Consider the following 27,840-nt stretch of genomic DNA (forward strand, 5'->3'; position numbering starts at 1 on the left):
AGCAAGGAACCATGAAATCTTAATTTCCGAAGCTTCGTTTCTTAAATCAGCCCAAATTTACCAAATTCAATTGAGCTTAACTAAAATTATAAATACTTTCATCAATAGACTTTTCCTCAACTTTTCTACCCTAATATGACATTTTAGCACGAATTGTTCTACCAAAAAAATGTGGAATGATCGTAAAATTTTCGACGTAATATTTTTTTGTAAGTTTTATGAAATGTTTTCCACAAAAAAAAAAGTTTTTTCCTTGAACATAGCAAAAAAGGCTCTCTGGCCGAATACTTAGGAATCTAACAATTTCTCGGCACGAGTTATGGAACATGGCCACCCTTAGCGAAACACCCTATACAATAAAATTAGGATCATTATTATAAATAATAAGATCAGTAATTTAAAAAAATATATATATTTATTTATCAAGTAAAAATTAAACAAAATTAGCATCCGTGTTAAAAAAAAAACATAAACGACACAGGATGGCTCCAAGGTATAAGTAAAAGTTAAAAAAAAACGTATTTTTTTTAACGTTTATACCGTTCGAGACTTATAATATTAGTATAACAGAACATAACATAAAGGAGTGAGGTAAACCTGGATTTTTGTAACCTTTAAACATAAATGTGGAACAACCAGATCATTTCCTCTTTGTACAAAACGTAGGTGGTTTAGCTTTCTTTGGTTTGCCTTTATCATTACTTGTGCTGCTCGAGGGATTTCCAAAATCATATTTGGCCTTTAGTCTTTCCCGAATCAAGAGTCCTTTAATTAGTTTTTTCCAATTGCCATAAACGCGTTTTTCCAGCTTATCTTGTTCTTTCTTTTCTAGTTCTTCTTGTTCCTAAAAATAGGTTAATTGTTCACATTACTGTAAAATCAGGAAATTTACAGTTATAATCGATTATAATATTATAATTATATTATAATCAATTTTATATTATTATACAGGGTGTCCCGTTTTGTTATGTTCAAATTTTGGGGGCATAAAGTACACTTCATTTTAAGTTAAAAAAAAAAACACAAAACTTGTAGGTCCCTTTTTATTTGTTTTAAAGTTACACGCCCATGAATGTTATTAGAGGGTAATACTAAAAATAAATTCCTAAAGTTAATAAAAACTACATTTTTTTTCAGAGATTGTGATCTCTTCTACCAACGAAATTATTTTATGATAAACAAGGCAGTTATTCCTGGTTTCTTAGTGACGGTATCTTTATCAAAATGCTCTACCGATTTTCTTTTCAAGAGTACGCAGACATGCATTTTGTGTATGGCTACTGTAATGGCAGTGCTCGTCAAGCAGTTATCGAATATGAACATCGGTTTCCAAATAGGCGCATTCTTGATTCACAGAACATTTCTGGAAGTACACAGACTATTTTGGAAATGCGGACTGCGTGATTATTATTTCGCTCGGGGGGTGAATTTGCCTGTAAAATTTGAACATAACGATACGAGACACCTTGTATATATATTTGTTATCTATCTATATCTCAAATGCCGTAATAAATTGAATTGTATTAGAAAACAGAAATAAGACGTTGGCAAAATATATTGTATTAGATGGTTTTTAAAGGCATGACTGTTTTACTAAAGTTATCCCGAACACAGTATTTCAGACAAGTGCTATCAATTCCTAAATCATGGGATTCAAAGTATTGCAAATATTAACATTCTCATCAATGTTTATACTCGAGAGTGCTTGTTAAGAAGTATTCGATTCTTTAACCCAAAATTCCATATTGTATATATGACTTATAAAATTTTTAGACCTATTTTCGTCTCTTACTAATAAATTTTAGTTCTTTATTAGTGTTGTTAAGCCTAACTAGATAGATTTTAATTTTGAATTTAGGATTTATTTATAGGTTTTGCTTTTTTTATGGTCCAAATGGCAATTCCATTGTTTTATTATTTTTATTTGACCTACAGCTCTGTTAGAAATATTTTTTATATAATAAAGCTTATTTGATTTTAATTATCTTCTCAACAATATCCATACTATCATTTAGCACTTATATAAAAAAATATAATAAAAACGTTTAAAAATATTTGAGATAAACATTATCTGCGTTGTACATTGAACATTTCCTGTAGGATGGTTTGAGAAAATCCCTGCTCAAGATGCTGACCAGTTAGTCTTAAATATATAAATTTTAACCCCAAAGAGTTTCTATAAATAACCAGCTGAGGCGATTAATTAGTCTTAAAACTAATTATGGTATGAATATCCCAGATAAAGGATAGTTTTTAATTCAGCACCATTACTATGTTATATGTAATTAGGTCTGTTAAGCGCACTTCCATCTATAGTTGTAGTTAGTAATCGGATTGATTTAGTTTTTAAGTCCTTACTTGTCACTTACATATTAAATTTAGCGACAAGTTATTATGACAATACCAGTTGGTAAAAGCATAAAAGTCTAGCTTGTATGGTAAGGCAATCAATCTTCAATTCAACTAAAGTTATCTTAAAACACTTGCCTACTTTATGCATAAAAAGCTTAAAAAGGAGGGGACAAAACTGAAACTTAGGAGACACCCGAAGTTGCAGATATTTCTTTAGACATTAAACGTTTAACTTTAAAAAATTGATTGAGATCTATGATGAGAGATTCGAAAATATTAATAAGATCACCAGAAAACCAGCATTTTAAATATACCTGTATTAAAATTCTGATCTAGTTTAATAAATGCTTCAGTTAAGTCAGTCTAAATATGTAATATTGTAGAGAAAAGTCAATAGCTGGAGCCTTTTATAGTGTCACAGTAAATACATTTTATCTTTATATGAGTATGTATTAAATGTGTGATTTAGACAGTACTATAATTATTCTTTTCTTTAATTGATGCCAATGTATGTTTGTAATGCATGTTATATATTCATTTCATTTCATAGCCTGAATACTTTTAAAGAGCTTCGTCGCGGTGCGTAGATGGTGGAGGTATATTATATCGTAGATATATTAGGTGGCAGAGAATACCGGAAAAAGTTAACCATACTTTTGAAAAGTCGTCAGTTTTTTGAAAATTCTCTCATTTTATAGCTATATACGTATTTCTTACATATTATTCGTTGCACCTTGATCTATCTTTCCAATAGTATTTATTTATTAAGTTCAATATTTACTATTAATTACTTTTAGTATACTATTTATTTATTACTTACCACTTCCCAGGCACTAATAAGCTGTTCCTCAAACTCTTTGCAAACTACGAATCCATCAAGAACCGGGACACTCCAACCGTTATGAAAATCAAACCCAATCACAGCCGTCGCACAGTCAATATCCAAACGTTTAGCGATTTTGTTTAATCCAGGAACTGAAAAACATACGTAAAAATAGTTTTAAAAGCCATATTTGATTTGATTCTTTTTGATTGCCAAAAAAATGTATACAAGGCATGTTTGTTACAGGTATGTACAAGGTATCCCAAATTCGAGGGAGACCGTTGACGTCTCGGAAACTGTATAAAAAAAACCGGTTCAGTTAAATTGGAAAACTTGCGTATTTAGATGGTTATTAATATGCCAATTAAAATTTAAAAAAAAATCGAATATTTGCCGAGGAATCCAATAATTCATATTTAAGAAAATAATGATAATTCTTGAACTTTTCAAACCAAACTTTCAAACTTTTCAAACCAAATGCTTTAGTTGTTAGTTCAAAATGCAATAATTATTTAAGAATTTTTTGACCAAGTTTAAAGAGATAACCTTAATATAAAAAAAAACATTAAATTAATCTTTATTGTTAGAATTTAAAAAAAAAACATCGGACGTTTAAAGTCCTAGAGCAAGATAAATTATACTTTTTTCTGGCCATTTGTTCCGTCTTACATGATAATTATTTAAAATTTACTTATACGACGTTTTGTCCTAACGACCAATCAACTCGTCATTTTTTTGTATATCTACGGAAAAATTCTGACTTTTTTAATAATTTATTTAATTAGAATATTTTTATTGAATTCAATTTTTTTCGGTTTTGATATTTGTAAGTAATAAATTACGTTACTTAATTACTTACGTTATTGCCATAGTTTAATAAAACTTGTATTTCATTACGATCTCCGAGATCCCAAAGGTCACCCTCGAATTTGGCACCCTGGAATCTCGCAGTATTTTTTTAAAACTAGGTATGTTAATTCAAGAAAATACTACATCGTATTTAAAATTATCTTAAATTTCGCAGCTTAAAAATTTCTTTTTTCATTTATTATTTATTTTATTACGTTTAATTAGTCTTTTTTTAATATATTAATTTTGGATTTTCTAAAGCTAGATTTACTATAATTTACTAATCGTTAATTCAATTTTTCCTTTTTAATATTTCTTCTAATAAGAGCTTTGTAAAGTTGAATATATTTAAAAATGACAACTAAAAACTGATAGTTAAAATTCATTATTTTCCAATTAAAAAATATATTTTTTTGACTACCGTGCATAAAGTACTCACTTTACACCCGGAGTGTGTAAAGTTTCACTTTTTACGCACTGGTGCCTAAAATAATAAGATTTCATAATTTGTCAAAAAATGTTTTGACGGTCTTTTTACCATAAAGTCGTTTAAGTGTGTAAAGTAATTTGGTATTTTTAGTTTTTTTAAATGATTTCTTCGGTAGTAGAAAAAATATTGTATGTTACACGTATGTAAAATCCCCTTTTTTATTCATAGAAATTGACAAGTTTCCCATTCATAAAAAAAGGATCATTTTACACACATGTTACATAAACAACTATTATGTAAACATCCACAGGTAATTTGGAAATAATAAAATTATTAAACTGAATATTAATTATTTTAGTATACAGTATACTCGCGGTAACGTGAACTTGTTCATAAAATCGTACCGTATTTTATGAACAACTCATTAATATGAACACCAATATTTTTCTATGTTAATTCTATAGTGTGAACAAACCCATATTTCGATAATGTGAATTTTAAGAAATCTTTAGTAATCCTGTGTAGACTTGTCTAGGCTTGTTAGTGGATATTGGGTTTACGCATTTGAAACGTTGTTTGGTCATTTAATTGATGTTTATTAGATAAGAGAGTGTCGCATTTTGCGCAGTGGCCTTTTAAAATGGTTAAAATTAATAGGAAGTGTTTAACTCTTTATGAGAAATCAAAAATTTGGGAAGAGCACAAAAATGGTATGAGTGTTACTGCACTAGCAAAGAAATATCAAATAGCAAAATCAACTATTTGTGCAATTAAAAATAAAGAAGAAAAAATTCTAAAAGTTGTTGGAGAGAGTTTAACACCTAATAAAATAAAAAAATGCACTTTAAAAGTGCTTAAAGGTGCAGAAAACCCCAAGACGGCAACTTTGCTGTATAAATGGTTTACCAAACAGCGTGAACAAAATTTGCCAGTTACGGGTGATATGCTTAAAGAAAAGGCTCTAGATTTACATAGAAAATTAAAACTCAACGAGAAATTTAATGCAAGCGATGGATGGCTTCAAAAATTTAAATGGCGATATAGTATAAGGCTGCTTAAAATTGCAGCTGAAAAGTTGTCCTCGCAGCCTCACCTTGTAAATCCCTTTATTGAAGGCTTAAGAAAAAAAGATGAAGCAGCTTAATCTTAGTGAAGATCAAATTTATAATGCAGATGAGACGGGTTTATATTGGAAGTTATTGCCAGATAAAACCTATGTTGCAATTTTTGAAAAAACGGCGCCTGGTCTAAAAATAGCGAAACAAAGAATAACTCTTTTGGGGTGCACAAATGCTACAGGATCACACAAACTAACGCCTTTAGTACTAGGAAAAGCAAAATCACCCAGATGTTTTAAAGGATTTGATAATCCAGTCATCTATAAAAGCACTAAAAATGCCTGGATGAAGCAGGAAATTTTAAAAAATTGGTTTTTAAGCATTTTGTTCCAGACATAAGTGAAAGTTTTGTTTGCTTTTTAATTTTTTTAATACTAAATTGGGTTTTTAGGTTAAATCATTTTTACAAAGCAAAAACCTTCCTTTAAAAGCCGTTGTCCTGTTAGTCAAGGCCCCTTTGCATCCACCGGCAGAAGAATTAAAAACTTCTGATGGACACATTTTTGTTGTCTACATGCCCCCAAATGTTACACCATTAATTCAACCATTAGACCAAAATGTTTTGCGAATAACCAAACTATTTTACAGAAAAGGCCTATTATTAAGTTCAATTGTATCAAAGGGTCAAGGAGTAGCTGAGGCCCTAAAAGTTATAACTTTAAGAGATGCTATCATGCAATTGCATATGGCCTGGCAAAAAATAGAGCCTTCAGTAACTTCAAAATGTTGGAATAATATTTTGGGAAAAAATTTGGAGGAGGATGACCTACCTTTAGCTCGACTAAAAGAGAAGTGGGAAAAATGATGTTAGAGCAGCTGCAGTTAATGAAACCATTACACTGCTTCAAACAATTGAACAGGTATTATTTAGTGCTAGTTACTCCTTTTAATTTTCGATTTTTGGAAATTAAAAGAAGAAAGTCTGTAATAGTTTTAGAATTTCATTGAGATATGATCGTTTTTAGATTGATTATAATCCTAAAGACATTGAGGAATGGAATACAGACGCAGTGGAAGAAAATCTCGATAGCAATGATTCAGACGATAGTGACTGCGAGATATTAACTTTTAAAAAAAAAAGTTACGCATTTGGAGGCTCTTGCAGCGTTGAAGGTTTAGAAGAAAAGGCTGTAGCCTTAAACAAAAATTACATCTTTTTTAAATAAAACTTTTGTATAATGCTTAAAATTGTAATAAATAAATACAAACATAAATAAAGTACAATGTAGTTCCCTTTTATTTTAATTTTAGCTATTAATCTCCATAATGTGAACATTTCAGTAATGCGAACTAAGTCGAAATTTTTTGAGTTCACATTAACACGAGCCTACTGTATGTTAATAATTTATAAAAACATCCCGATAATGCATGCATCCGATGCATCCCGATAAATGACACATTGTCAGAATATACCACCAATGTAATGAACATTAGATACAAAGGTAGATTATTATTAGGACACTTACGCTTCAAATGGACACATCCCTTGGGCAACATACACGCTTTAAACAAATCCACGTTCCCATAGGCATTTCTGGGGACAATACCGTTTTCAGCAGTAGGCGGATCGTACTCTTGCACCTGCCACGGTCCGAATATTTCGAGCATCAAGTCAGTTATTGCTTTGTTTGATAGCTGCAATTATTGGCATTAATTATAGACCAAACGTCACTTGCTCAGTTATTAAGAAATTTTTTTAAAGGCATTAAGAAAAATTTTAAGTTGATATCCTTAAATAAGGCCGATATACTCAAAAAATGCTATACAGTGAATAAATTACCTAATAATACATTAAATAATGTTAAAAATTTAATTAAAATAGGTTTAAAATTTAAGCCAAGAAAGAATTTAAAATAAATCACACGTTACCGGATATAAATGGTAATAATTATGAAATAATTATACCACGAATGACGTGAATTAAATAATTAGCTTGCATTGCACCAGAGCTCAGTAAGGAAAATGTGACACCACTAATGCAAAACAGATTTGCCTATTCAAATTAAAAATATTTATCATGCTCATTACACAATCAGCTTTCACGTGTCAAAAAGAAAAAAACAAAGAAACCGCTAGACACTAAATCAAATCAAATACTATAAGGAATTCTGGATACGTTTTTTATTTTATTTTGACTTTCCTGATAGTCAATTACAGCGTACAACTGACGAAGTCTATTGCGGTAAAAAAATACCAGAGCCTTACCGAATAATACCTGCAAGAAGTTTATTATCGAGAAATGAATATACTGGAGCTGATCATCGATATTCACTCCAAGAAATTTGATATCACTAAATCATCTATTGGCATATTCTGTGTATTACATTTAGAAGAGGGAAGCTTAGTTTTACCAGGTGATAATGTCGAATTGGTTATGTCACAGGACGGTGATATGGTAAAAGCCCATGAAAGGGTTCTTGAGAGAGCTTTAATATAGAGTAGGAATAAAGCAGGGTCCAAAACCGATTCGTGAGCAACATTTTATTTTAATTAGTGGTGCCTCGAAAACTTCTGTAATAAGATATTTTAACTGGTACAATAGAAAGCTATTGAAAAATCGCATGATGGTAACGTAATATTGTAAAATAAATCACTCAACTATTCTAGCTTTCACTTTCAATTGGCTGATTGGATTAACTGACGGTTAAGGGAGCGATACTTATAGTTGTGGAAATCTGGATGAACAATCATTAAAAGGTGCAACGAATCTCAGTTTTTAAAAGATGTGTAAGTCCTTTGGTAAGTTAATATTTTCCAAGTTTCTTCCTTGCTTTAGTTGACAGAGAAGACCATATTAAATAGAGCAACTAACTTTGGGTGGAAAGCAGACAACAAATCATCCGAACTCAGAACGGATTTCAAAATCTAATAAAAAAAGCGATCTGTAGTAAAAGAGTACATACTATTGCCGAATGAATATTTAGCCATAATGCAGTATAAATGTTTTGTTATTTGTTACATAGACAATCTTAAAAAAATGGCTTCATCGTCAGATAATGCAGCACTTTTAACAGAACGACCTGTGATTTTTTTGTTTATATCACCCTCAAGACTGAAGTAAACCTCTTGTACTTGCAAATTCTTTGAGGCAGTTAATATATTTTTTTAGAGCCTTTATCAGCCAATTGAATTGTGAAAGTTGTTAAAACTACTCTGGTTTCCTTCAACTGCCTGGAAGAAGATTTTTATTATTTTATTTAACATTTTATGGAAACTATTATCCCAATTAACGAGTGGGCATCTTAGGTAATAAATAATTAAACTTAGTGACTAGAAATTATTCAGTAAGCAGAATTATACAGCGACCATGTTATGAATAGTGCTCTACTACTTAACCAATATATAAAAAACCAAAAGTTTTAGTCACTTCAAATCTTGAATCTGAAATATATTTAAAAAGGTGACATGTGTTTCACCGCCTTACGGCTCATACTTAAACAAAAATACACCCAACCTACATAAGTCAGAAAATATAAAAATAACAACTACCTATCTAAGACAGCCACTAATATTCAATCAGAAAAATGTAAGTAAAGTAAATAGATGCAAAATCAAATTAAGATATATTTTTTACTTAGAAACTGAATCCAACAACCACACGCTCAACCAAAGAGTAAATACCAATCGGATAATTGGGTTCGACGAAAGATAAATGATGTTAGGTGAACATAAAGAATAAATATTACTAAATAATATTATTGAAAATTAAACCCGGTTCAAAATTAAATATAACTTTCACACAAACTAAAACCAGGATTTTTTTGGCTGTAATGATTTCAAGATGTGATAAAATATCGATTCATAATGTGAGACGATGGTCAGCGAATGCTGACTTGATTTCAACTCTATCTGATCTTTTAAATCTGTCTATTAAACCATCCTTCCCGATTGGCCTACGTAAATGTAGCCTACCTATCGAATAATACGAGACTTGTGACTAAAACTTTTGGTTTTTGATATATTTAAATTAATTCTCTAAGAATTATGACCCACTTTTTCATATTACGTATGAAATATGGGAAATTAATTCAGATCACATTACCGTGCTAAGTTATGCCTAAAAGCCGCTGAAAAAAAAAAGATTTACCTTATCCCACTTGGGTCTGGCCTTGACAATTTTATAAGGTTGTTCTCCAGGCCTAACAACCTTAGCCTGCTTAAGCCAAATATCCCTGGAATGTAACGTAAATACGCATCCCCTCGGATACACCGCTTCGCCCCTGATAAACCCTAACGTGGGAGGTTCTGGAGGGTAGATTGCTTCGAACTTTAAGAGGTGGCGTTTTAGGGCGTACAAGGGGTGGTTTTTGTATCTTTAAAACAATATATATAAGCATAGACATTTTGAAATGTGATAGTGAACAGAAATAAGCACGATTATGTCTTGCCAACGTTTCGAATTATAATGAATTGTTCGTCAGACTTTTGTAAGACCAGAAAAACTACAATACTATGTAGTTTGATCAATTTCCAGACGATTAGAACATTCTAGAAGCCAAGAATATTCTAACGTCTATATCTTTAGAAAAAAAATGATATTAATAGATTAGGTTATTTTATTACATTACTTATAGGTACTTTATAACACTTTATCTCATTAAATAAAAAAAAAATTAATATGATAAATAGAAGAAAACAACTGGAAACACTTGGAACGGCGAATGAAACTTATATCTCAGAATTATATTACTTTTAATGTTTCCTCCTTACAGATTTTCTGAATTTTTTTAAACAATTCAAATAGAGTTAACAGAACATCAAAATTCTTTGATGGGATAAGGACAAAAATTGGTACTTCTAAGGTAATACCAAAAAAAGACCTTGAATGGATACCATACCATATTTAACTGATAAGAGCGTTTAAAGAAGATAGACGTTGATATATCCTCTCGAATAAACCGTTTAAAGAAAAGTGTCTAATTTGTTTATAATGAATATAAAATCCCTACCTCTGCAGAATATAATCTAAAAGTTAAATTTTAACTTTATATACTTTCTCTTTTCTGTTGTAAAACTTAAGATTTGATCATTTACGGAGTCATGCTTCTTATTCTTTTTGTATTACATCCAGAGTGACATTGTATTTAAGCCATGAAATTGTAGCTTTCTGTTTTTTACAGTGATGAACCGGCGATGAACTAAATATAATTGGACGTTGGCAAGAAGTAATAATTTTTTTTCTGAATTTTTGTGACAATACCCACAACTGTAACTTTAGATACATAAAAATACAAGAACATACTCTGCGATAGATTTAGGTAAAGGCTGGTCCAATTGCTGCCTAGCTAAATCATCATCTTCCTCCTTATCTCTGGCGGTTGGTTTGCCGATGTACGGTTTCAAAGTTTGAGTCCACCATTTTTGGTCGATACGTAACTTCCTTGTAACCGTGTTGAAGTTCGGACAGTATCTTAGACTGAGGTCTTTTATTTTGTTGTTATTATCCCATGATAATACGTAAGTGATCGGATGAGTGGCTCGTTGCTAAAAATGGGTTAAAGATAAATTATATTCGGTTATATTAAGGTTACGTTGCAGTATTATACAAGGTGTCAATTTGCTAACTTCCTCGTTAGAGAAACCAGAACTAACAAGTTTAGTTTACTTACTATTTTTATTTAGGGACAATACACGAAATATCGACGACACGACTGAAAACTTAAATTCTGAAAGTCTACTTGCGATGCCTCAAATTAATGTTGCCATTATTTAGTATTTATATTCTTTAATAAATGCATAATTTTAAAAACATAAGAAAATCTAATATAAGTGAATAGATAAATGTAGAATATATCTACATTTATTTTTTATCAAAATAAGCGAGGTCAAAAGAAATACAGTATCAAAGAATAAAACATTCAAAACAAAATGATGAGATTTCAAAACAAATATTATACATAGACGATATTACTAAATATCACCAACTATAACTAAATAACTAAAATGTATAGCAACATAATAAAATAATTACATATAAACTAACATATATTAGTAATGAGTAGGCATTAATAAAAGTTCTATTGGCCTCTTGGTAATTACTATATTATTACCGCAGCTTGTAAGATAGTTATATATAAATCATTTTTAAATTAAAATTGGCCAAGATTGCTTTTTAATCTAAATATATAAACGCATATACTAATAATATTAATAAAATATCAACTTGGTAAATAGTTAGATTAGCACCTTCTGCTTAAGGATGAATACGAAAATAAATTGTATGGCACTGGAGAGGGTTCAAAATAAATTTCTACGATTCTGCCTTTATAAACTTCGCATTCCAGTTCCTAATGACCATTGTTATGATGAAGCAATGAACTTGCTGAATATGCGGAGTTTACTTAAGAGACGCACTGAAAATGATTTGGTGTTTATTTATAAACTTTTGAATGAAACCTTGAGATGTGTCCCGAACTACTTAATAGGATTTCATTTAATATTCCATACCGTAATCTGAGGGCAAATCGATTGTTTTCTTTGCCTTATCATCGTACCAACTATGCTATGCACTCGCCTGTCGAAAGGACCTTGAGGCTGGTAAACTCTACTGGAATTGAAGTTTTGGGAATTTCTTTATTGCATTTTAGGAGTCTTATTAAGAGTTTGTAGGATTTTGTTTTTTGAATTAATTTTGCTCCATGATTAATAATTTGAAATACATTTGATCATTGTCATTGATAATAATATATTTTGTTTTTTCTTAGCCAATTTTACATTATTAATTGTTCTTATTTTGAGAGAATATTGTTACTACTTGTAAAACGGTTTAATTATCCTTGGTATTAAGATTAAGTCTGATAATTATTGTTAATTAGTAATTAGTGGTTAGGTAGTATAGCTTTTATTTCTTTTTCAGAAATATATATATTTTTTGTAATGGGGTTGATCCCGTGTATAAATAAATAAATAAATAAATAAACTATGACAAGCAATCAGGGAAATTTGGTAGTAACTCTAGGGAGGCTACGTGTGTATACGCTATGCTCGAAGGTCTACTAGATAAGAGTACAATATGATCTTCTATGTTAACAAGGTGCGTATCACTTCTAAAAATGTAAAAATCATAAACAAATTTCACTGATTGTTCGCAATATAGATTGTTCACAGTGTTTTATGTGGATTCTAAAAGTTAGAGACATAGTTGATCAAGACCCTAATGGCTAAGTTTAGATAAAAATAGTTCATGAGAGACCCAACCGAACGCGTTTAATCGCGTAAAAGATTGGATGTTAGAAAACAATATTACAGCTTTAAAATCGTCGAGGAGTCCAAATCTATCGCCGATTAAAACCTTGTTAAGTATCATGAAGAAAAAGCTTAGATCGAATCCCGCAATACCCGTTCCGGAATTGCGAACCCGTCTCCAAGAAATTTGGAATAGTTTTACACCAGATGACTGCCAAACATTAGTTGACACTACGTCAAGACCTATAAAAACAGTAATCAGTCAAAAAGGCGATGTAACGCCGAGCTTATTTGCTGCTATTTGGTTTCGTTAATTTTTATTAATCGGCAGTTTTTTTTAATTTTTGTAAGATTTTCTCTGTTACAAAATATGTCGTATTTTAGGCTAATATTAAATAAAAAATATATAAACAATATAAGATAAGACAAATTTCATAAACAAACGTAGTTTTGATACTTGGGCGAACTTCAACGAGACAGAACTCGTATTTAAAACATTTATTTTACAGAAAAAAATTTGCAGAACCAATCACCAAAACAACTTATAACATTATACCAAACAGAATCTTATTAGATGACCCTTGGGCGCATTCAATTACTTACCGAAATTTCTTTGACACAATGGACCTGCCCGAAGACGACATCTACGCTAATCCACTTTTCTTCAGCTTCCAGGAACACTTCGACCCAAACGTCGTTGCCGATTTTTTTCTTTTTTTCGCCCTCGTCATCTGACAACACCGGACGTGCAGGGATTCTTCTTTTTACTTTAGTTTTGGGTACAAAGTCATCTTCACTGTCACGAGGCTGCTTCTTATTTCTGGCTTCTGGTACATAGTCGCTATCGCTATCGCTTCCATGATGTTGATGCCTATTTGCTAATCTATTAATTAAAAAAATTAAAAGAATGACAAATTAATTGGGTAAGCTTGAACTTACTTGCTTCGGTCAGTCCTTTTTTGTTCCGAGATCCTTTTTTTTACAAGATGCACTATATCGTTGGTAATATCTTTTTTTCCAGCTTTGATTATTTGCAATTTTTTTAAATCCGGTGCAGCTTTTTCCATTTGTTTCTTAAAGGGGCTTCCGCCAGCTGGTTCAAAATCGCTATCGGAATCCGAATATTGCTCCTTTTTAGATGCAGTTAGGGATTTCAAATTGGGTTTTGCTGAAGAAACAGTGGGTTTCCTCAGAGCTTTTAGATTTGGGGATTTTTTAGACTTGGCCGCTTTCTTGGGCTCATCATTAGCCCCGTCAACTTGCAACAGATTAATGTCCCAATCAGATTCGCTGTCAAACAAACCGTCCAACTGTGGCACCTTTTTGGTAGCTCGAGATCTTTTTTTGGGTTCAGTAGAGACACGTGAATCATTACTTTCTGCAGCATTTCCCCTTTTCCTCGTAACAGGTTTGGCTGAATGAAGATTCTCGGCACTTTTTACTCTTTTTGGTTTGGCTTCAATAGAACTGACGCTTTCGGTACTTGCAGAGCGCGCCCTACTGGTCAAACCTTGAATGTTTACTTTTAGTTTTTTGGTAGTCTGTTTAAGGGACTCCGAGGTTTTCGTACGCTTTCCTGTTGGCTCGCATACATTTTTATTAAGTTGGCTTTCGGTGCTGTTCGAGCGTTTTCTGGTATTGCGAGCTGCGGGATTTGATTCCATACTTTCTGTACTTTTAGTACGTTTTCTTGCACCTTTTTTTATATTGCTAGAGGTTTCCAATGTATTTTTTGGAACTATTTCCAACCTTCTAGGTTTTGCTTTCTTTGGAGGTGTTGGTGGCTGAATTGCTATCTTTATATTCGCCTTACTTATTTCAAGCTGCTTTTTAGAAGTGGGAGAAGCATTCTTCTTTTCTTGAGATTTCAGTTTATTCCCTGAGATTTCTGGTTTATCAGAACTTTTCGCCCTGGATTTCCTTTCAACTTTTTCCAATTCTGATGAGGCAGTATTTGATTCTGATTTAGAAGCTTGTCTCCTCTGAGGCTTTGCTGACACTGTACTTTTTTTCACAGGGGTTGATTTTGAAACTTCTGCTATAGGATCCATTTCTAAAGTAAAATAGTATATAATTACGTTATTCGTTGACAATACGATTATAATTTATTCATTATTTAAAAAAAAAATTTATCTACTATCCAAGAGTTATAAATAAAAAGGTAACTTAAACTAAAAATACCTTAATGTAAATGTACACTGTGTTCCATTTTTATTTATATTTTAAGTCTTTAGGATACAAACAGATAAAATTTAAAAACAGTATATTGACAATAATGATTTAAACTTATTATAAATTAACCGATAACCAATAACAATCTTTAAGTAATATCTAACTTAATCAAATTTAATTTAACACAACATTGGGTTAGAATATCACAAAAAAATTTCCTATGACTCATCTAGTTCTAGGTACTTAAGCTTCAGTCTATTTTTAAAGTGTAACAAATTCGTCGCAAAGAGATCGAAATTAAAATTATTACAATGCAAATTAACATCATTTTATCTTTTTACCAAAGGGGAGTTCTGGTAATAATTCATTCGACAATATGAAATACAAAAGAGATTATAATTTCTATTATTTTTAAACAGAATATATAGAGTTTGGCAAGTTGTAATTGAATGTGTAGTTGTGGTCCACAATTTGGAAACGAGTTTTGTAACATAAAAACTTGAAAATGTATTTTGGATTTTCTCAAGCCTGTTAATGATGATTTTGTATATTACTTGATTTAAATTGTAGCTAACTAAACATATATAGGAATAATAAAATGTTATTGTTTTATAATTTAAAAAGTTTTCTTTTTATAAAACCTAAGATTCTATTACAATCATCAACTAGCTTGTCAATGTGCAAAGAAAAAGTAATTTTTGAGTCCAACCGGACCCCTATATCATTTATACGAAAAACCCAAGATTCTTTGAATTCCTAAAAACAATTTTTTTTAATTCCTAAGAATGATTCTTTGAATTCCCTTTTCAAAGAATCGGTCGGATCTTGTGTGCTAATGAAGGCAGCAGAGTGATTACAGATTTTAATATGTACAAAAAATTAGACATCGTATCAAAAAATCTATTTAATATTGAGTGGACTTGAAGTAATTTAAACCCGGGACCTTTTGCTTTTAAATGTCGGTACCATAAGCAATTTTTTAGATCAGGGATAATTGTAATCGTTTTTTTTTAAACATCGATCTAAGTAAAATATACACGGTGTCTGCGAAATTAGTGTCCTAGCGGCCAAAAGAAGCAACTTTGTTATAGACAAGTTCGCCTAAATCATTCCATTTTTGACCAAGGAATTTGTGGTTAAGAGTTTTACATTAATTCGGCGGACACTCCGCATAAGCACGTGATTTATTAATGTTTGCCATGATGGCTACCATATCTAATAGTTTTGTCTACAATAAAATTAGAGTTTTATATCGCTAATAGTTATTACAAATTATAAATTAAATCTCAGATTTACTTCTATACGCACTGCCTTAGAAAGCAAACTTTATAAATCATGAAGTTTTTAAGTTTTTTTCTTCAAAATATCAATGAATAAGTAAAATGTTAATTTTTATTATTTCGATTTTAAGTTTATATGAAATTACATCAATTAATCAAATTTTTTTTTGTAATTTTAAAAATTTTTTTTAGTTGTGTCATTTTTAAAATCAGGGTGAGTTTTGTCAACAATTTGTCAATAAAAGATCCTGCTTACTTTTTACAGTGTGCCTCCTAGAAGTCGAAGGACCATTTCTCTCATCTTTCTTGCTAAGCGAATGTAGTTCACTAGCTGGCGGTCTTAAGGGTTCAACTTGCAATGACATTACAATCCTCACCTGGATCCCCAGCGCCCTAAGTATAGCAGCAAAAATTAGAGCGAGCATTTTCTTATTGTAAGCCTCTTTCTTGGCAATTTGTGCTTGTAAGCTTTGTACGAGCGGTACATCCTCTTGAATGGTTTTATCGAGTAGTTTAACAGTTCTTTTATACCAAGCAGTGATTTGCTCCAGATAAGACAAATCGGTTCTGTCGGGAGGATAGCATTGCTCTGAAGGTAAAAGGGATAATGCCATTGCCATGGTTTGGGTGTCGTTGATCGCCGAGTTGATGTAATTGCCATGGACTATCCAGCAAAGCAAGTGGACTTTGTGGACTAGTACTTGGTTCTCTTTACGGATACGGTTTAGCCGCCGTTTTAGAGCTGCCATTAGGTCAATACCTAAACAGAAAAAAATAGAAACATGATCAATCATATAGTATACATTTTATTGTCTAGAGGAAATAAATCCCAATTAATAAGACAGTTATTGAAGTAATAAATGCATTAAGATTGGAACTGAGATAATAAACTATACAAGTAATAATAGGTAATAAAACAGTAAAAAGTTCAATCACCCAAATGTCCAAACATTCGCAGATATGAGACTTAAAGTCACGGCAAACAAATACACATCAACGGTAGTAACATTGAACCAACTGCACGTTAGAATCGAACTTGAACCTACTCTAAGGGCTCTTTCTCCAACAAGTTCTAGCATAAGTATCCAAATAAAACAGATTATGTTTAAATAGATACACTAAAGTACCACATCTGTGCATTAAGTGTTGTAAGCAATTAATAATAATAATCAAGTGACTGAATACTTTTTCAGGACATACACCATCTATCTTAAAACTTACATATTTGTAAAACTTTCGTTGTTTTACTTAATTTGGACACCACAGGGAAAAAGGATACAGTAGTCGTTGTGGTTTTGATGTGATGTTACGTGAGTTAAATAAATTGTTCTCCTCGATGTCTCGAAAAAGTGTTCTGTGGATTATAATATTACAAACCCAAGGAATTTCAAAATAATTATTTTTCTTTTATCAACACTGACCCATAAATCATCAACATTTTTTTATGTGATCTGCAAAGAATAGAAATTTGGTATCACTACTCATGGAAGTATCATTAATAAAAATTAAGGATAAAAATGCAGCAAGTTTGCTTCACAGGAACTCTCCAGTATAAATATTTGATATTGTCTGAGCACCTAAGACAGAAAATGGGGATGTGGCTGTGCCTGTGCAAATCAATGGGGAATTCATATTATAGAAACGTTGGCAAAATCTGGTGTTAACTTTTGATAAAACTCTTGATTTTCTTGAGTTAATCAACTTAATCAAGGTATGTACATCAAGTTAATCGAATTTTATGCTTTCTGAACACATCAAATTGAGACATTTTGAATAATAACATATTTTTCCATTATTTCAATATTGTCTGCTAGTATACCTTAGGCTTCTTAAGAAATTATCTGAAAAACCAAAATCAATATGCTCAAAAAGTCTGTGTATGGTTTGTCTACTGCATACAGAAACTTCACATCTCACCAAACTACAATATACAATACACATCAGAGATATAATTATTTGAATTTTATTAAAATATATATTTGATAATAAAAAACCAGAATGTCCGGACACAGTTTAAAGCGAATCAATCAAAAAATATAAAATATCATTATAATTGTTGTTCCTGGGATAGTATAGCTGATCCGTTAAACAAATCACCAAATTTGTATGACATAATTTATAAAATGTCTGACCATAGTTTTAAGAAACAACAGAGCAAGACATTACTGGTAAAACAGCTGAATAGCTATGAAGTTATATATAATTAGTTAACTTAGATTACATGTAGTTGATATTTGCAATTGAACTATGAAGAAATTATGTTAGATTGGTAACTGTAGATCTGGACTCAAAAAAAAACCATAAATCTCAACAGTCTTAGAAAAGTTGTACAATAAGGAGATTGGATGATAAATTACAACTATATTCTTTTCTCCGCAGACAGGATAAATCTTTGATTGTTTCCAGACACATTGAAAAATGGTTGTACAAAGAGACATGTTAACATTTATTTAACAGTCATGTAGGAAAAAACAAAGCACCTGAACCGAAAAATTAGCTCTATGTATTGTTGATAATAAAACAAATTTTCAAGTCTTACCACTGGTGTATTAGGTTAGAGTGCAAAAGTTTTTTGAAACCTTTGACCCACAGATGTATTTTGGTCCAGAACTATAGAAGATACTGGCTACAGAGGACTATAATCAGTAATAGAAATTGTAAAATCAACTCTACCTGAAGAAAATTATTTCAATATTTACCATTACTCAATTAATTTTCAATGTTTTTAGTCAATTTCATGATGATAGAACATGCTATACTACTCATAAAGATCTGAAACAGCTAGTGATATGCTCATCAACATATTAAAAATTATGCATTTCGATGATTTCACTCATCAACATCAGATTCTTACACTACATAGCTTTTTGCCACTCCACTTCAAGAATGGACTTACAAGAAATAATAATTTTATCATAATTCGTTATCAAAGATTAAAATTTACTCAAAATAGTGTAAATAATTTTTTTTAATTGTAAATGGATTATGTTAATAAATAAATAAAACAAAAAATCCTGGAACTATTAAATTAAATTACTTACCTTTCTTCTTCTTAACATTATCAGGCATATCAACCACAATCTCCAGACTCTTTGCAGGAATAATATTCTGCTCTTGGTTCTCCTGTGACCCCTTGTTTTTGATCTCCTCCCAATCTTCTTGTTCTGAGTCATGCGACTCAAAATCACTTGAATGCAGATCATCAACAGTGAGTCCCTCTATTTTTTCTCCTGCTGCCAACATCTCAGATATATCAATTTTTTTTTCTTTGGCTACTTTCTTGGAGATGCAAATTTCAACCTGCCTCTTCGTTTCTTCAATTTGTTTGGTGTAGTTTTGAAACTGACTGAATAAATATAAGGGACCAGGATCTTCTGGCTTGGGCTCCTCCTTTGTTGGCTTGGTCGTAGATTCATTTTCGAGTTTTGACTTGTTGACTTTTAATTCATCTTCTGATATGGAGGATTCAGAGTCACTCAGGCTTACTGAAATGACATTTAAGGTTAGCACAAGTGAATGTGTATTTTGTAAAAAAATAAATAAAATTACATTTACATCTCAATCTAAATCTTTCTTTCAAAAAGTGTTTTTTGAAACACCTAGTAACTTTAAATAGACATTGTTTAATTCTTTTATCAAAAATTATCCTGTTAAGTGAGGTGGTTATGGTTTCAAAGATAATTTTCTTTGCAATAGGGGTAAGCGAAGGACTATTATAGATAATTACAGAAGAATTATTTTTTTGATAGCATGAGAAAGGGACTAATAAGATTGTTGCTAATTTGAATTAAGAAATGTCTATATTTCAGTTATTGACTTTATCTGCTGCTTGAAAAATAATTAATAAACTTCTTGATAAGCTGTTGCGGAAAAAGCAGCAAAGGAGTGGAAATTATTGAATTATACTGACTTTTGATACCATTAGTACGATACCAGTGCATTCCAACCAATAAACACTTTATCTCTTATACCAAAAAACAGTAGAAACTGCAGTTAAAATCTATATTATTAAAATTTAGATGACTAGTCACATTTAAAAATTAAAAAACTATGATACTGTTCATGCATGGCTTCTATCTACATTATAAAAAACAAATAGTTTAATTTTATTAAAAGGTGTTTTTAGTGTTCTTTATTATGTAGATGAGATTGGATACTAATTAATCTCAGTAGAATAATAGACAGAATGAATAAGTTTTTGTCTTAAATTGCATTCTCCTTTAACGTTAATAATCTAAAATTAAATTTATCAAAAAATAAAGGCATAATATTTGCATCTAAATATAAGTTCCATTATATAAAAAACCAATTTGGCTTCTTAAATAATGTACCAGTACTTCAAATGCCTCTTACCCCCTAACAAAATAAAAAATATAGAGACAACAAGAAATTTATAGCAGTGTTTTTAGATTTATTATAAGCATTTGATATGCTGCCACATCAACTATTTTTGAAAATTCGTGAAAATGATTGAATCAAAAGTCTTGATTGGATGTTTTGAGAAGCTACTTGTATGGGAAAATTCAATTTCTAAGGATAGAAAATACATTAAGCAATCCATTATTTATTAAAATAGATGTACCACAAGGAACACTTTAAGGCCCAATACTTTTTATTATACAATATCAATACCCTAACTAAATTAAAACTTAAAATGGCTACAGCATTTCTTATGCAGATAATACAGCTTTTATATTTTCTGCAAAGTCTTCCGCGGATTAGCGGTTGTACAAAATTGGCTTAATATTTTTAAACTGACTTTGAAATTTTAATAAAACTAATAATTACATGGCTTTGTTAATAATCTCAGTCAACCTCTCTGAGTTTCATAAAATAAAACTAAAACACTCAACCATCATTATTAAAGAAGTTTGAAAAAAAATAATTTAGGTATAATTATATATAAGCATTAATTAAATATTGGAACAAAACATATTGAAATTAACAGCTAGTATTAAAAAGTTAGTCTATAAACTTTATATTTTAAGAAACTGTATCAGTTGATCCTTATTAATACCTGTGTACAAATCCATTGTAGTCATTGTTAAAGTACAGGATTATAGTATGGGGTGGAATTTACAAAGGGCTCTAAATCAGTAAATGTTGCATAAAATTATATTCTTAAGATAATTCTACAGTTAAACATAACAAAGTAAGCTATACCATACCCATTTATTGTATCCAAATTAAATTTTTAATATAAGATGTTTATATGTATTAGAAATAAGTACATATGCTTGTAAGAAAAATAAGCTAAAAACATATGTAGGTCATAGCTACAAAATTAGGAATAGAAGTAATAATCTTATAGAGTTGTCTAGGAGTAATACTTAATTTAAGAATTAAAAAACATATTCATTAAATATGAAAACAGAAATGATCCAAAAATCAACAAATATATAATATAACCTTTGATTGTTAAAAACCTTTTGTAATGATCCCTGATGGCATTTTGGTGCTGCACTGCTGTTTGTTTGTTGGAGGTGGAGTTTTCTGTATATATACTATTTGCTGCATATGGTAGCAATACTTTGGAGATTTAGTTTATTATTTTAGTAAATCATAGTAAAGTTATATTGTTTCTGAGTATTCTTATTATTGTGTTTGATGTTTTACTTCCTTTAATTTCAGTTTTCGATTTATTGTAATTGCAGCAATCTTTGCACATACAGGTGTTTAGTCACCTAGGTACTGTGTTGATATAGCCTATTTTTCTTATTCATTTTATTTTATTTATTCTATCAATCTACCAATCAATTTAATCTATCCATTAATCTTAAATGTCAAATAATTATAATATTGTGAATATAAAAGATGTACGGTATAAATACTGTAGATAATAATTAATATGGAAGAATGCAGGGCTACTGTATTCTCCAAAACTATAAAACTGGATGATAAGTAGTATGTTTGCAGAGAAAGGTTTTTAATACATTTGAAAAATTTTAATGTTTTTTTACCTAGATACATAAATAGCAATACTTAGAACTATATAAAAATCTAAAATGCAGTAATTAATAACAGCTTTCTATATACGAAAACAATTTGTTATATCTTTAATTATTCCTTTTCCAATAGTTAGTGTATTGACTTTTTGTATCATCAGTACAATTAATGCCAGTGCATTTCAACCAATAAACACTTTATTAGATACCATAAATTTCTCCAGGCTGAAGTACCATTATGCAAAACAAAATAATAGACGAAGGGTCCTGTTTACTTCACAATCTTTAATAACCTATTGGGTTATTGTTTGTAAATACGATGTGATAAGATGTTTTTAGATTAATGTATTGTAATGTTATGTGTGTGCCGTTTTTTAACCTTTTTATGGACATTTTGTGATAATATCATTTTTCCCTTGACAATGGTTTAAGAACCGAAACCCATTGGGATTCTTGAAATAAAGTTTGTGAAGTAAACAGGACCCTTTGTCTATTATTTTGCTTTAAAAACACTTTATTACCAACCAAAAAAAAAAGTAGAAATAGCAGTGAAATCTTAAAACATAATAGTACTAAAATAATAAATGACTAATCAGGTTTAAAAGTTCAAAAATTATGATATTGTTAGTATTGTTTATTTGAATGAAGGTGTCTTTATATTTTTCTTTTACATATAGATGATTTTTGATACTAATTAATCTTAATAGAACAATGGATAGAATGAATTAAGTTCGGCTCAGATTATATTCTCCTTTAATATTAAAAGTCTAAAATTAAATTTATCAAAAAATAAAGGTATAATATTTACATCTAAACATAAATATCAGAAGACAGTAGTTATAATCCTCAATTAATATTAATTATTAAACAATGGAAAAAATTATATGTGTGTTACATGTATCAAATATTTGGGCAACAAGATTATCCAAACAGTCAAAAATAATGGTTTATATATAATACTATTATTCATCTAGAACATCATATTTAAGAAAAAGGTAAATTTGTTTTAGTAGGTAAAGTTGGATTTCTGTTTTTTAGATGTATCCATTTAATAATGATATAGGGTCAGTTCACCGGTTATCCGGCCATCACTAGTTCTCGGCCTTTTTGTGACTAAAAGCCAAATATTAAGGAAATTTATTGCTATTGGCCTACTCTGAATGATAAAATCGTTTCCCGCATCTTTTTTCTGTCAAAAACGCCGGGGCTTAAGATGACATTGCAAATGACAAGCGCGCGAAAAATCATTCAGCTGTCGACCTTCCAAGCAACAGACCACACGTATGTGAAAAGTGCAATTTTGCTTAGTGTTGTGAACCAAATAAATAGTAAGTCTCTTACAATTTTTTTGTTTTAGGTGAATGTAATATACATTAGATTATAAGGGAAGGGTTAAAACGTGTAAATATATTGCTAAAATTTAGCAAAAAATGATTTTACAATTAAAATATTAAGTGGCCGCGATCCGGTTTAAAAAAGTTAACTTTTTTAGTTCTCGGCCAGAGGGGCCGAAAATTAGTTTAAAAGGTTATTTTTGATTTTTAAATAAAACTGTAAAAAATAAGTATTATAAGATTTTTGTTAGTTTTTACATTTAGATTAACGATGCTTCTTTTCTAATATTAGATTGCGGCCTGCAAATTAAATTGAAGATGGTGTTTATTTTAATAATAAAATTATCCTGAAAGATAGGGGCCGAGATCGGCCATTGTGAGTATTGCGGGGGCCGAGAATTAAAATCATTGTAGAATTAAGTCATTTCGGTTCTCGGCCTAAACGCAATTCTAAAAGTTTTGATCCTAACTTTTTTTTCAGTGGCTAGATCGAAGAAAAAAAGAACCACTAATACCAAGGTTATTCGACCCAACCCATCGAAGGTTCGAAGGAAACTGTTTAAGTACATTGAAGAGAATTTGAAAAATGCACTTTTTGAAATTAGAGAAAACAAAATGCCAATAAGGGAGGCAAGTCGAACATTTAGTGTTCCCAGGGCGACCATCCAAGATAGGATAAAAGGGAGAGTACCAGACGTCCTGCGAAAACCTGGACCACCTCCTCTATTAACTGTTGATGGTGAAGAACAAATTAAAAATTGGATTGTTAATCTGGCAAAATGCGGTTGCCCTATTACGAAGCAGATGCTTTTTGATACAGTGTCAAAAATTAACGCTGATTCTGGTAAGTGTTTATTTAAGAAAGGTGTACCAAAACAAACGTGGTACTCAAATTTCTTAAAAAGAAATCCCGAGATATCCCTCAGAGAAGCTGAGGGAATAAATAAAGCCAGAGCTGCAGTTACAGAACAATCCGTAAGAAAATGGTTTCATGACCTCAAGGAGTATTTAGAGAGTAATAATTTGTCTTACATAATGAATGATCCAAGGAGGATTTTCAATGGTGATGAGTCGGGATTCGCACTGTGTCCATCCAGTATGGGAAAGTTTTGGGTCCTAAGGGTTTTCGTAATTTGCTGACTGTTAAACAAGGAAACGAAAAAGAAAATATTACTGTATTAATAACTTTCAACGCTAATGGAAATTTTGCCTCCCCACTTGTTCTATTCCCATATGTAAGACCACCTAGGTCTGTCATTGACAATATGCCCAGTGGATGGGTTTTGGGAAAGTCTGAAAAAGGGTGGATGACATCGGATGTCTTTTTTGAATTTATATGTAACGATTTTAACAATTGGTTAATTAAAGAAGAAATTCCAAAGCCTGTAATTCTATTTGTGGATGGGCATAAATCCCACCTTAATATGGCAATAAGTACATGGTGTGACGCAAACCAAATTATTTTATATGCTCTACCTCCCAACACTACGCACATGCTCCAGCCGGCTGATGTTAGCGTGTTTAAGCCAATGAAATCGGAGTGGAAAAAAACTGTTCATAATTGGCAAAGAAAACCAGAAAATCTGAACTGCTCTGTAACCAAAATAAATTTTTGTAGCCTGTTTAACGAGATACTTTCTGAACCAGAGAGATTCGAAACTTCAGTAAAAAATTGTTTCAGAAAATCGGGACTATTTCCGTTAAATCCCGATGCCGTAGATTACAGCAAATGTGTGGCTGATAAAGCAGTAGCGATAAATAAAAGTAAAAGAAAATCAATCGAAAATATAACGAAGTGTGGCATAACTTCTTGCAAAAAAAGTTATTAATAAAATAAAAGACAATTTAACATCCTACGGTATAAATGTGGACGTAGTGTTAAGCGAAATTAACTTACTTGAACCACAATGTTCTTCAACCTCGAAAAAAGATAGCCAAAATAAGAGTAATAAATCAGAAGCCAGTTTAGAACTATTAATAGATGTAAGTAAGGGTGTGATTAACATTGATGACAAAAATCAATCAGATATTATTATTCAAAACAACGACCTTGATACTGACAAATTAATATTTGATCTCAACTCAGATCTCAATATTCCTGATAAAGATACACACTTTTCTGAAAACGTGGAGATAATTCACATAGAGACTGAATTTTCCGAAAATCAGCAGATAAATTTTTCATCTTTTGTTGATAATAATTTCAATATTGACAGCGTAAAAATTCAAAATATTATGACCAGCTCCTTTCTAAATAATGGTAAAGATGATCAAGATGATGATCTTCCATTGATTGATATTTCTGAAATTTTAGCGGCTCCTACACGCGGTACAACACTTAATGATGATATTTTTGAAACTGAAGTAGGAAATGTCCGAAACGTCGTATGTGATAATGAAAATAATACTAATAATCTTGACATAATCAAAAAAGGTAGTTCAAAGATTAAAGAAAAACGGTGCCATGAGGAAAATGACAAAAGAATACTGTCGGAGAGAAATATCAATGAAAATAAAGGTGAAAACAATAGTTTCCAACAAAATAAATCAGAAGGAAACATTTCAAACATAGATGGGAAGAACCAGAAAAACGAAAAAACTGCGGTTCAAGGTACTGAAAACATTGATAGAATGCATGGTGCATTTTCCGAACATCTAGTATATCCTGAACCAGTTAAACATAGCAAAAATACAAACCGACCAAAAAATGAAAGAGCACCAAGTGCAATTGGCAGTGACAAATGGAGGGAATATTTAGAAAAAAAAGATCAGGAAAAAGAATTTAAAAAGGCTGAAATTGAAAAAAGAAAAGAAAAAAGAAGGAGAATAAAGGAAAGGAAGGAAGAAACAAAAACCAAAGAAAAGATACCATGTGATATGTGTAAAGAAAGTCTTAATAGTGACAGGGAAGAAGAAGATCATAAAAACATTGGTTGTGACTATTGCGCAAAATGGTTTCACAAAAAATGTACAGAATTCTATAATGTTTCCTATAGTGTTGCTGCAGACAAAGAATACAAGTGTGATGAATGTGATGACGCTTAATAATGCACATGCAATGAAGTATTTAGGTTTTAAGTTTTCCATATATTTATTATAAGTTTATCTATAACGTACTATATTACTTTGGATTTTAATGTGAGTAATTATACTAGAGTATCCTGTTTTGTTGAGACTGATTAGTTTTAATATAATTGCTCATTTTACCTTCAATATTTAAGAATAAGTTGTTTTGTTTGTTTTTATTTAAAATGGAATTATTTATCTATAAAGTTTTTTATTTAAATGAAACTATTTATTTTTAATAAAACTTGTTTAAAAGTAAAATTTTACACTGATTTTCTTTAATTTAAAAATGGGTAAGTATTTATTAACAAAAACTTTTTTAAAAATGTGTAACCCTACGTAGAAAAATCTAGAATATTATTTAAATAAAATAGGTTTTGGGGTGGCCGAGAACCAATACAAAAATGCCCGAGAACTGTGAGGGGAGGCCAAGAAACAATGAAATGGCACTTTTTTTAGTTTTATCTGGCTTTACGCTAAATCTTTGAAAAAAAAACTTACACAAATTTCTTAATTGTTAAAAACACTTTGACTAACATTTTGCATTGGGTAAAATTAAAATTCAAAGCCTCCTTCTATGTTTAATTTGGTTACAAAGTCAAAATTTCTGTTAAAAGGCTGAGAACCAGTGAACCAACCCTGCCTATTTCATTTCAAGAAAGAAACTTTAGTTGAAGATAAATTAAGTTCTATGAATAACATCCACTATTATATTGTACTTACTATTTTTTGATGCAAGAGTTTTTACTTTTGCTTTATCTGCTGTAGTCACACCATTGGTACTGAAAAAATCAGAATTTAAATCTAACTTTTCTGGTTTGTGGAGGTATTTTTCAATGTCACTCTCACTGGAACTAGAAGAGTAGCCATGGTCTGTATTGGAGGTATTTCGAGACACATTTTTTGGGTTAATGCGTGGTTTTTGCGAAGATTCTTCATTTTCACTATGACTATCCTCCACATAAGTTTTAATAACCTTTCTATTCCGCTTCATGGCCTATTGCAAGGGCAAAAGTTTACCACAAATTTAAAGGTTATTATATAATATTTAAGCGAATAAGTCTTTCTGGCTCCTCTAAAAGTGCCTCAAAAAAAGACTTGTGAAATATTTTGCAAATATTTAAGAAATTCTCAATGTTTGTTTACTTCTTAATTCCTACCGCTAACCGCTATCGCTTTGTTTTTTGTTATGACAGTCTTGACATATTGCTTTCGCGCCCCATTTCACAGTTTTCTTCCTGGTACATGACTGTCATCCCCAGTGTTGTGCTTGCTATTAGAATTGT

At 30.7% G+C, this 27,840-nt stretch overlaps 1 protein-coding gene across 1 annotated transcript; it reads right to left on the reverse strand.

Moving 5' to 3' along the window:
- Positions 1-396: 396 nt before the first annotated feature.
- LOC126750483 (DNA repair protein complementing XP-C cells homolog) lies at positions 397-27,840 on the reverse strand. The gene is made up of 10 exons (XM_050460116.1): positions 27,278-27,840; positions 19,251-19,694; positions 16,466-16,969; positions 13,697-14,810; positions 13,361-13,640; positions 10,815-11,056; positions 9,660-9,885; positions 7,039-7,207; positions 3,173-3,327; positions 397-844 (listed from the first exon to the last, which is right to left on the reverse strand). The coding sequence occupies exons 1-10, from the start codon at positions 27,546-27,548 to the stop codon at positions 641-643; spliced, it is 3,609 nt and encodes a 1,202-aa protein (XP_050316073.1). The 5' UTR covers positions 27,549-27,840; the 3' UTR covers positions 397-640.

This window comes from Anthonomus grandis, chromosome 2 (genome assembly GCF_022605725.1).
Source record: "Anthonomus grandis grandis chromosome 2, icAntGran1.3, whole genome shotgun sequence".
NCBI lineage: Eukaryota > Metazoa > Arthropoda > Insecta > Coleoptera > Curculionidae > Anthonomus > Anthonomus grandis.